We start from the raw sequence: 11,031 nt of genomic DNA, 5'->3' as shown, positions 1-11,031 counted from the left end.
CACAATTTTAATCTATTGTGGTTTGTCCAACCGGTTTAAATCCCACCTTGGTCAGTTCCCCCCTCATCCTCCTTACCTCAGTGAAGCTCAGGACAGATGTTACCTCTCACCTTCAAAATGCTTAACATGATGCATTTGTCTGGAATGGCTTTTGTAATTCTTCGTGTGTGTGTGTGTGTGTGTGTGTGTGTGTGTGTGTGTGTGTGTGTGTGTGTGTGTGTGTGTGTGTGTGTGTGTGTGTGTGTGTGTGTGTGTGTGTGAGTGTGTGTGTGTGTGTGTGTGTGAATTTGAGAAAGGGGGAGTGTAAGATTGAGTGTCTTAATCCCACCTCTGCTGACACTTGGCCCTTAATCCGCTCCGCCCGTTAAAAGGTGCCCCAACACCTCAGGACGCAGAGAACGTCTCTCCTCCACCGATTCATCTCCGCGGTCGTCCTCACACCGTTTGCCCCCACCGTATTTCATCCTGAGGTGAGGCACAGACTTTCATGCAGTGTTGAGGATTCATTGGGGGAGGGGGGAAGCATCACCGTCTGCAGCCATGAACGGCACAGAAGGACCCAACTTTTACGTCCCCATGTCCAACAAGACCGGCCTGGTCCGCAGCCCCTTTGAGCACCCCCAGTACTACCTGGCCGAGCCCTGGAAGTTCTCCCTGGTGGCCGCCTACATGCTGTTCCTCATCCTCACCGCCTCCCCCATCAACGTCCTCACCCTCTACGTCACTGTCAAACACAAGAAGCTGCGGACCCCCCTGAACTACGTCCTCCTCAACCTGGCGGTGGCCGATCTCTTCATGGTCGTCGGGGGGTTCACCGTCACGCTCTACACGGCTCTGCACGCTTACTTCGTCCTGGGGGTCACCGGCTGCAACATCGAGGGATTCTTCGCCACCCTAGGAGGTAAGTTTGGGGGGGTTTGAACAGTTTCATTTCCATTTGGAGACAACAGCCGCTGAGACGCTCACCTGGCTCCTGTCCCACCCCAGGAGAGATCGCCCTCTGGTCTCTGGTGGTTTTGGCCATTGAGCGCTACGTAGTGGTCTGTAAGCCGATGTCCAGCTTCCGCTTCGAGGAGAAACACGCCCTCGCCGGCCTGGCGTTGACCTGGGTGATGGCCCTAACGTGTGCCGCCCCCCCCCTCTTTGGATGGTCCCGGTACTGTATATTTCGGCGTCTCATCTTTCCCCCCCGTAATGTCCTGATACTCTGCATGCTGATGCACCCCAGGAATTGATCTCAGTACATCTACACGTAGTATTGATCTGTGAGTGTGATCGTGTGACTTTCTTTCTACCGTCTGGATGCAGGTACATCCCGGAGGGGATGCAGTGCTCCTGCGGGATCGACTACTACACCCCCAAGCCCGAGATCCACAACACCTCGTTCGTTATCTATATGTTTGTCCTCCATTTGTGTATCCCCCTCTTCATCATTTTCTTCTGCTACAGTCGATTACTCTGCACCGTGCGAGCGGTGAGAACACAGCACCGGACAGAATATTAATAATAAGGATGTGATTCCTTGTTTACTGTAGAGATTTTTTTTTTTTTTACCTTTGGGGGGTTAGCAGCAGGACAGAGCAATCTCTGGAGATGTGAGGGATTTACTGGCTCAAGGACATTTGAGAAGGGCAGATCATTGCCAACATGGCAGCTTATACCCACAACCTCCAGCTGGAGGGCAGTCTGCCTGCTCTCCGTGTCATCATGACGCCTTCATTAATAATACTATAAAGGCATTGATAATTTATCATCAGTCATAAATAATTCAAACCCTTCACTGTAATTCATTAAAATGACAATAACATACTGTATTTGTTCCAGCTTGACAAATATGAGGATTTATTTATGTCCACTCAACCATTTTTATCTACTTTTTGTTTGATGTATTTATTTGTAACATTTGTTAGACAAAACCAGAATTGTGCAAATCATTAAAAAAATAATCACCTCTTAAATCTGTGATGAAAATCAACATCAGCTGATGTACAGAAATAACATTCCAGTCACAGGAGTCGTACACAACATTTTCTGCAGGACATTTACTTGCAAAGGCGTGTTTTCACAGCGAGGATGAAGGACCCTGACTCTGCCTACATTAAAGTAAACGACCGGAGTTCTTTCTCCAACGCTGCAGACAGTATATCAAACCACAACGCGAAAATAATTTGAAAGAGTTGCTGGTGGAGATAATCGTAAAGAGAATTATTGCCTCCTTTAAAGGAGCTTTATAATAGGTTTTATAATTGCAGAGACATAATAATGAAAAACTAGTTTGTTTCTCTGGTGTGTTTACAGGTTTAAACGAACCTTTACGACATGTAAAGTCGTGACGAATTAAAAACAGATTTTTATTTGATTGTTTTGCATTGATTGGTGGAGTTCAGAACCATTTCTGATGGTTTCTTCTCGTGCTTTGTTGGGTTGAGTCCAGGCTGCAGCCCAGCAGAAGGAGTCTGAATCCACCCAGAGGGCAGAGCGGGAGGTGACCCGCATGGTGGTCGTCATGGTGATGTCCTTCCTGGTGTGCTGGCTGCCCTACGCCACCGTGGCCTGGTACATCTTCGCCAACCAGGGGACCGAGTTTGGCCCGGAATTCATGACGGCCCCGGCCTTCTTCGCTAAGAGTTCATCTCTGTACAACCCGGTGATCTACATCCTGCTGAACAAACAGGTGAGGAAACTCAGTCCTCCTTCAGTGCCTGGTCAACACAGGTGAGGCACTTCCGCTTGATTCGAGTACTTCCTGTTACGTTATCTTCTGTGTTTTTGAAGTACGCACTGTACTTTTAGCTTTTTTATATATATTGTTTTTTGAATAAAAATTTTTTTAATTAATTTTTTAAAAATAAAAAAAAAAATATAAAGTTAAAAGTACAGTTTGTCCTTCAAAAATACAGAAGGTAAAGTAACAGGAAGTACTTTCTATATTTTTGAAGTACACAGTGTGCTTTTACCTGTTTTTTAAAATATTCTTTTATATAAATATACTTCATGACTCCTCAGTTTTATCATTTGACCCTTACAGAGCCCAACTATAGTTGCCTTCATTATCAAAATTCAGATGAACCTCAGTTTACGTCGATAAATTTCTTATCTTTGTTGAACGGCAGATCAATAAATGTTTTTTTTTGTCGACCGGTGGGTCGTAAATTTTTTTGTTGTTGATCGGCTGGCAGTAATTTTCTTTTTTTTGTTGCCCGGCGGGTCAATAAATTTCCTATTTTTGTTGACCGGCGGGTCAAAGAAAATTATTTTCTTGTTGAACGGTGGGGTCAATAAAAAAATTTTTTGTTAGCCGGTGGGTCATAAATGTTTTTATTTTGGTGACCGGCAGGTCAATAATTTTTTTTTATTTTTTATTGACCGGCGGGTCAATAAAAATTATTTTCTTGTTGAACGGTGGGGTCAATAAAAAATTTTTTTGTGTTAACCGGTGGGTCAAAATTTTTTTGATTTTGTTGACCGGCGGGTCGATAAAATTTTTTTTTTTTGTTGACCGGCGGGTCAATAAAATTTTATTTTTTTGTTGACCGGCGGGTAAATAAAAAAATTTTTTTTTTGACTGGTTGGGTCAATAATTTTTTTATTTTGGTGACCGGCGGTTCAATAAATTTTTTTTTTTTTGTTGATCGGCGGGTCAATAAATATGTTTTTGTTTTGTTGACTGGCGGATCAATAAATTTCCTATTTTTGTTGACCAGCGGGTCAAAGAAAATTATTATTTTTTAACTGGTTGGGTCAATAATTTTTTTATTTTGGTGACCGGTGGTTCAATAAATTTTTTTTTTTTTGTTGATCGGCGGATCAATAAAAATGTTTTTGTTTTGTTGACCGGCGGATCAATAAATTTCCTATTTTTGTTGACCGGCGGGTCAAAGAAAATTATGTTATTGTTGAACGGTGGGGTCAATAAAAATTTTTTTTTTTGTTGACCGGCGCGTCAATAAAATTTTTTTTTTTTTGACCGGCGGGTCAATAAAAGTGATTTTTTTTTGTTGACCGTCGGGTCAGTAATTTTTTTATTTTTGTTGACCGGCGGGTCAAAGAAAATTATTTTTTTGTTGCCTGGCGGGTCAATAAATTTCTTATTTTTGTTGAATGGCAGGTCAAAAGAAATTATTTTTTTGTTTTTACTGGTGGGTCAATAAATTTTTTTTTTTTTCTTGACCGGCGGGTCAATGAAAATGATTTTTTTATGTTGACCGGCGGGTCAGTAATTTATTTATTTTTGTGTACCAGCGGGTCAAAGAAAATTATTTTTTTGTTGCTTGGCGGTTCAATAATTTTTTTTTTGTTGACCGGCGGGTCAATAAAATTTTTGTTTTTCGACCGGCGGGTCAATAAATTTCTGTTTTTGTTGACCAGCGGGTCAAAGAAAATTATTTTCTTGTTGACTGGCGATCAATAAAATTTTTTTTTTTTGACTGGTGGGTCAATAATTTTTTTATTTTGGTGACCAGCGGGTCAATACATTTTTTTTTTTTTGTTGACCGGCGGGTTAATAAAAATGATTTTTTTTGTTGACTGGCGGGTCAGTAATTTTTTTATTTTTGTTGACCGGCAGGTCAAAGAAAATTATTTTTTTGTTGCCTGGCGGTTCAATAATTTTTTTTTTTTGTTGACCAGCGGGTCAATAAAAGTGATTTTTTTTTGTTGACCGTCGGGTCAGTAATTTTTTTATTTTTGTTGACCGGCGGGTCAAAGAAAATTATTTTTTTGTTGCCTGGCGGATCAATAAATTTCCTATTTTTGTTGACCAGCGGGTCAAAGAAAATTATTATTTTTTAACTGGTTGGGTCAATAATTTTTTTATTTTGGTGACCGGTGGTTCAATAAATTTTTTTTTTTTTGTTGATCGGCGGATCAATAAAAATGTTTTTGTTTTGTTGACCGGCGGATCAATAAATTTCCTATTTTTGTTGACCGGCGGGTCAAAGAAAATTATGTTATTGTTGAACGGTGGGGTCAATAAAATTTTTTTTTTTTGTTGACCGGCGCGTCAATAAAAATTTTTTTTTTTTTTGACCGGCGGGTCAATAAAAGTGATTTTTTTTTGTTGACCGTCGGGTCAGTAATTTTTTTATTTTTGTTGACCGGCGGGTCAAAGAAAATTATTTTTTTGTTGCCTGGCGGGTCAATAAATTTCTTATTTTTGTTGAATGGCAGGTCAAAAGAAATTATTTTTTTGTTTTTACTGGTGGGTCAATAAATTTTTTTTTTTTCTTGACCGGTGGGTCAATGAAAATGATTTTTTTATGTTGACCGGCGGGTCAGTAATTTATTTATTTTTGTGTACCAGCGGGTCAAAGAAAATTATTTTTTTGTTGCCTGGCGGTTCAATAATTTTTTTTTTTGTTGACCGGCGGGTCAATAAAAATTTTTTTTTCGATCGGCGGGTCAATAAATTTCTGTTTTTGTTGACCGGCGGGTCAAAGAAAATTATTTTCTTGTTGACCGGCGGGTCAATAAAATTTTTTTTTTTTGACTGGTGGGTCAATAATTTTTTTATTTTGGTGACCAGCGGGTCAATACATTTTTTTTTTTTTGTTGACCGGCGGGTTAATAAAAATGATTTTTTTTGTTGACCGGCGGGTCAGTAATTTTTTTATTTTTGTTGACCGGCGGGTCAAAGAAAATTATTTTTTTGTTGCCTGGCGGTTCAATAATTTTTTTTTTTTGTTGACCAGCGGGTCAATAAAAGTGATTTTTTTTTGTTGACCGTCGGGTCAGTAATTTTTTTATTTTTGTTGACCGGCGGGTCAAAGAAAATTATTTTTTTGTTGCCTGGCGGGTCAATAAATTTCTTATTTTTGTTGAATGGCAGGTCAAAAGAAATTATTTTTTTGTTTTTACTGGTGGGTCAATAAATTTTATTTTTTTTCTTGACCGGTGGGTCAATGAAAATGATTTTTTTATGTTGACCGGCGGGTCAGTAATTTATTTATTTTTGTGTACCAGCGAGTCAAAGAAAATTATTTTTTTGTTGCCTGGCGGTTCGATAATTTTTTTTTTTGTTGACCGGCGGGTCAATAAAAAAATTTTTTTCGACCGGCGGGTCAATAAATTTCTGTTTTTGTTAACCGGCGGGTCAAAGAAAGTTATTTTTTTTTGACTGGTGGGTCAATAATTATTTTATTTTGGTGACCGGCGGGTCAAAGAAAATTATTTTCTTGTTGAACGGTGGGGTCAATAAAACATTTTTTTTGTTAACCGTCGGGTCAATAAATTTTTTTTTTTTTGTTGACCAGCGGGTCAATAAAATATTTTTTTTTGACTGGTGGGTCAATAATTTTTTGTATTTTGTTGCCCGGCGGGTCAATGAAATTTTATTTTTTTGTTGTCCGGTGTGTGAATAAAAATGTTTTTATTTTGTTGACCGGCGGGTCAGTAATTTTTTTATGTTTGTGGACCGGCGGGTCAAAGAAAATTATTTTATTGTTGCCTGGCGGGTCGATAAATTTCTTTTTTTGTTGTTGACCGGCGGGTCAATAAAAAATTTTTTTTTGTTGACCGGCGGGTAAATAAAATTTTTTTTTTTTTGACTGGTTGGGTCAATAATTTTTTTATTTTGGTGACCGGCGGTTCAAAAAATTTTTTTTTTTTTGTTGATCGGCGGGTCAATAAAAATGTTTTTGTTTTGTTGACCGGCGGATCAATAAATTTCCTATTTTTGTTGACGGGCGGGTCAAAGAAAATTATTTTATTGTTGAACGGTGGGGTCAATGAAAAAATGTTTTTTTTAACCAGTGGGTCAATAATTATTTTATTTTGTTGACGGGCGGGTCAGAGAAAATTATTTTCTTGTTGAACGGTGGGGTCAATGAAAAATTTTTTTTGTTTACCGGCGGGTCAATAAATTTTTTTTTTTTGTTGACCGGCGGGTCAATAAAATATTTTTTTTTGACTGGTGGGTCAATAATTTTTTGTATTTTGTTGCCCGGCGGGTCAATGAAATTTTATTTTTTTGTGGTCCGGCGTGTCAATAAAAATGTTTTTTTTTCGTTGACCGGCGGGTCAGTAATTTTTTTATGTTTGTGGACCGGCGGGTCAAAGAAAATTATTTTTTTGTTGCCTGGCGGGTCAATAAATTTCTTATTTTTGTTGAATGGCAGGTCAAAAGAAATTATTTTTTTGTTTTTACTGGTGGGTCAATAAATTTTTTTTTTTTTCTTGACCGGCGGGTCAATGAAAATGATTTTTTTATGTTGACCGGCGGGTCAGTAATTTATTTATTTTTGTGTACCAGCGGGTCAAAGAAAATTATTTTTTTGTTGCTTGGCGGTTCAATAATTTTTTTTTTGTTGACCGGCGGGTCAATAAAATTTTTGTTTTTCGACCGGCGGGTCAATAAATTTCTGTTTTTGTTGACCAGCGGGTCAAAGAAAATTATTTTCTTGTTGACTGGCGATCAATAAAATTTTTTTTTTTTGACTGGTGGGTCAATAATTTTTTTATTTTGGTGACCAGCGGGTCAATACATTTTTTTTTTTTTGTTGACCGGCGGGTTAATAAAAATGATTTTTTTTGTTGACTGGCGGGTCAGTAATTTTTTTATTTTTGTTGACCGGCGGGTCAAAGAAAATTATTTTTTTGTTGCCTGGCGGTTCAATAATTTTTTTTTTTTGTTGACCAGCGGGTCAATAAAAGTGATTTTTTTTTGTTGACCGTCGGGTCAGTAATTTTTTTATTTTTGTTGACCGGCGGGTCAAAGAAAATTATTTTTTTGTTGCCTGGCGGATCAATAAATTTCCTATTTTTGTTGACCAGCGGGTCAAAGAAAATTATTATTTTTTAACTGGTTGGGTCAATAATTTTTTTATTTTGGTGACCGGTGGTTCAATAAATTTTTTTTTTTTTGTTGATCGGCGGATCAATAAAAATGTTTTTGTTTTGTTGACCGGCGGATCAATAAATTTCCTATTTTTGTTGACCGGCGGGTCAAAGAAAATTATGTTATTGTTGAACGGTGGGGTCAATAAAATTTTTTTTTTTTGTTGACCGGCGCGTCAATAAAAATTTTTTTTTTTTTTGACCGGCGGGTCAATAAAAGTGATTTTTTTTTGTTGACCGTCGGGTCAGTAATTTTTTTATTTTTGTTGACCGGCGGGTCAAAGAAAATTATTTTTTTGTTGCCTGGCGGGTCAATAAATTTCTTATTTTTGTTGAATGGCAGGTCAAAAGAAATTATTTTTTTGTTTTTACTGGTGGGTCAATAAATTTTTTTTTTTTCTTGACCGGTGGGTCAATGAAAATGATTTTTTTATGTTGACCGGCGGGTCAGTAATTTATTTATTTTTGTGTACCAGCGGGTCAAAGAAAATTATTTTTTTGTTGCCTGGCGGTTCAATAATTTTTTTTTTTGTTGACCGGCGGGTCAATAAAAATTTTTTTTTCGATCGGCGGGTCAATAAATTTCTGTTTTTGTTGACCGGCGGGTCAAAGAAAATTATTTTCTTGTTGACCGGCGGGTCAATAAAATTTTTTTTTTTTGACTGGTGGGTCAATAATTTTTTTATTTTGGTGACCAGCGGGTCAATACATTTTTTTTTTTTTGTTGACCGGCGGGTTAATAAAAATGATTTTTTTTGTTGACCGGCGGGTCAGTAATTTTTTTATTTTTGTTGACCGGCGGGTCAAAGAAAATTATTTTTTTGTTGCCTGGCGGTTCAATAATTTTTTTTTTTTGTTGACCAGCGGGTCAATAAAAGTGATTTTTTTTTGTTGACCGTCGGGTCAGTAATTTTTTTATTTTTGTTGACCGGCGGGTCAAAGAAAATTATTTTTTTGTTGCCTGGCGGGTCAATAAATTTCTTATTTTTGTTGAATGGCAGGTCAAAAGAAATTATTTTTTTGTTTTTACTGGTGGGTCAATAAATTTTATTTTTTTTCTTGACCGGCGGGTCAATGAAAATGATTTTTTTATGTTGACCGGCGGGTCAGTAATTTATTTATTTTTGTGTACCAGCGAGTCAAAGAAAATTATTTTTTTGTTGCCTGGCGGTTCGATAATTTTTTTTTTTGTTGACCGGCGGGTCAATAAAAAAATTTTTTTCGACCGGCGGGTCAATAAATTTCTGTTTTTGTTAACCGGCGGGTCAAAGAAAGTTATTTTTTTTTGACTGGTGGGTCAATAATTATTTTATTTTGGTGACCGGCGGGTCAAAGAAAATTATTTTCTTGTTGAACGGTGGGGTCAATAAAACATTTTTTTTGTTAACCGTCGGGTCAATAAATTTTTTTTTTTTTGTTGACCAGCGGGTCAATAAAATATTTTTTTTTGACTGGTGGGTCAATAATTTTTTGTATTTTGTTGCCCGGCGGGTCAATGAAATTTTATTTTTTTGTTGTCCGGTGTGTGAATAAAAATGTTTTTATTTTGTTGACCGGCGGGTCAGTAATTTTTTTATGTTTGTGGACCGGCGGGTCAAAGAAAATTATTTTATTGTTGCCTGGCGGGTCGATAAATTTCTTTTTTTGTTGTTGACCGGCGGGTCAATAAAAAATTTTTTTTTGTTGACCGGCGGGTAAATAAAATTTTTTTTTTTTTGACTGGTTGGGTCAATAATTTTTTTATTTTGGTGACCGGCGGTTCAAAAAATTTTTTTTTTTTTGTTGATCGGCGGGTCAATAAAAATGTTTTTGTTTTGTTGACCGGCGGATCAATAAATTTCCTATTTTTGTTGACGGGCGGGTCAAAGAAAATTATTTTATTGTTGAACGGTGGGGTCAATGAAAAAATGTTTTTTTTAACCAGTGGGTCAATAATTATTTTATTTTGTTGACGGGCGGGTCAGAGAAAATTATTTTCTTGTTGAACGGTGGGGTCAATGAAAAATTTTTTTTGTTTACCGGCGGGTCAATAAATTTTTTTTTTTTGTTGACCGGCGGGTCAATAAAATATTTTTTTTTGACTGGTGGGTCAATAATTTTTTGTATTTTGTTGCCCGGCGGGTCAATGAAATTTTATTTTTTTGTGGTCCGGCGTGTCAATAAAAATGTTTTTTTTTCGTTGACCGGCGGGTCAGTAATTTTTTTATGTTTGTGGACCGGCGGGTCAAAGAAAATTATTTTTTTGTTGCCTGGCGGGTCGATAAATTTATTTCTTTTTGTTGACCGGCGGGTCAAAGAAAATTATTTTTTTGTTGCCTGGCGGGTCGATAAATTTCTTTTTTTGTTGTTGACCGGCGGGTCAATAACATTTTTTTTTTTGTTGACCGGCGGGTAAATAAAAATTTTTTTTTTTTGACTGGTTGGGTCAATAATTTTTTTATTTTGGTGACCGGCGGTTCAAAAAATTTTTTTTTTTTTGTTGATCGGCGGGTCAATAAATGTTTTTGTTTTGTTGACCGGCGGATCAATAAATTTCCTATTTTTGTTGACGGGCGGGTCAAAGAAAATTATTTTATTGTTGAACGGTGGGGTCAATAAAAAAATGTTTTTTTTAACCGGAGGGTCAAAAAAAATTTCTTTTTGTTGACCGGCGGGTCAATAAAAATGATTTTTTTTGTTGACCGGCGGGTCAATAAAAATGATTTTTTTTGTTGACCGGCGGGTCAATAATATTTTTATTTTTTTGACTGGTTGGGTCAATAATTTTTTTATTTTGGTGACCGGCGGTTCAAAAAATTTTTTTTTCTTTGTTGATCGGCGGGTCAATAAAAATGTTTTTGTTTTGTTGACCGGCGAATCAATAAATTTCCTATTTTTGTTGACGGGCGGGTCAAAGAAAATTATTTTATTGTTGAACGGTGGGGTCAATAAAAAAATGTTTTTTTTAACCGGTGGGTCAAAAAAATTTTCTTTTTGTTGACCGGCGGGTCAATAATTTTTTATTTTTGTTGCCTGGCGGGTCGATAAATTTATTTCTTTTTGTTGACCGGCGGGTCAAAGAAAATTATTTTTTTGTTGCCTGGCAGGTCGATAAATTTCTTTTTTTGTTGTTGACTGGCGGGTCAATAAATTTTTTTGTTTTGTTGACCGGCGGGTAAATAAAAAATTTTTTTTTTTGACTGGTTGGGTCAATAATTT

The 11,031-nt window shown here is 37.0% G+C and overlaps 1 protein-coding gene across 1 annotated transcript in view; it reads left to right on the top strand.

Annotated features, from left to right (window-relative positions):
* The first annotated feature begins 540 nt into the window (after positions 1-540).
* The window catches only part of LOC137605074 (rhodopsin-like), a 21,230-nt gene continuing 10,739 nt past the window's right edge, over positions 541-11,031 (top strand). The window contains exons 1-4 of the mRNA XM_068329473.1: positions 541-901; positions 988-1,156; positions 1,309-1,474; positions 2,435-2,674. Of these exons, the coding sequence (XP_068185574.1) occupies positions 541-901; positions 988-1,156; positions 1,309-1,474; positions 2,435-2,674 (936 nt within the window). The remainder of the gene's footprint in view (positions 902-987; positions 1,157-1,308; positions 1,475-2,434; positions 2,675-11,031) is intronic.

Source organism: Antennarius striatus, chromosome 2 (assembly GCF_040054535.1).
Source record: "Antennarius striatus isolate MH-2024 chromosome 2, ASM4005453v1, whole genome shotgun sequence".
NCBI classification, from domain to species: Eukaryota; Metazoa; Chordata; class Actinopteri; order Lophiiformes; family Antennariidae; genus Antennarius; species Antennarius striatus.
This window is presented reverse-complemented; position numbering and strand designations above follow the sequence as displayed.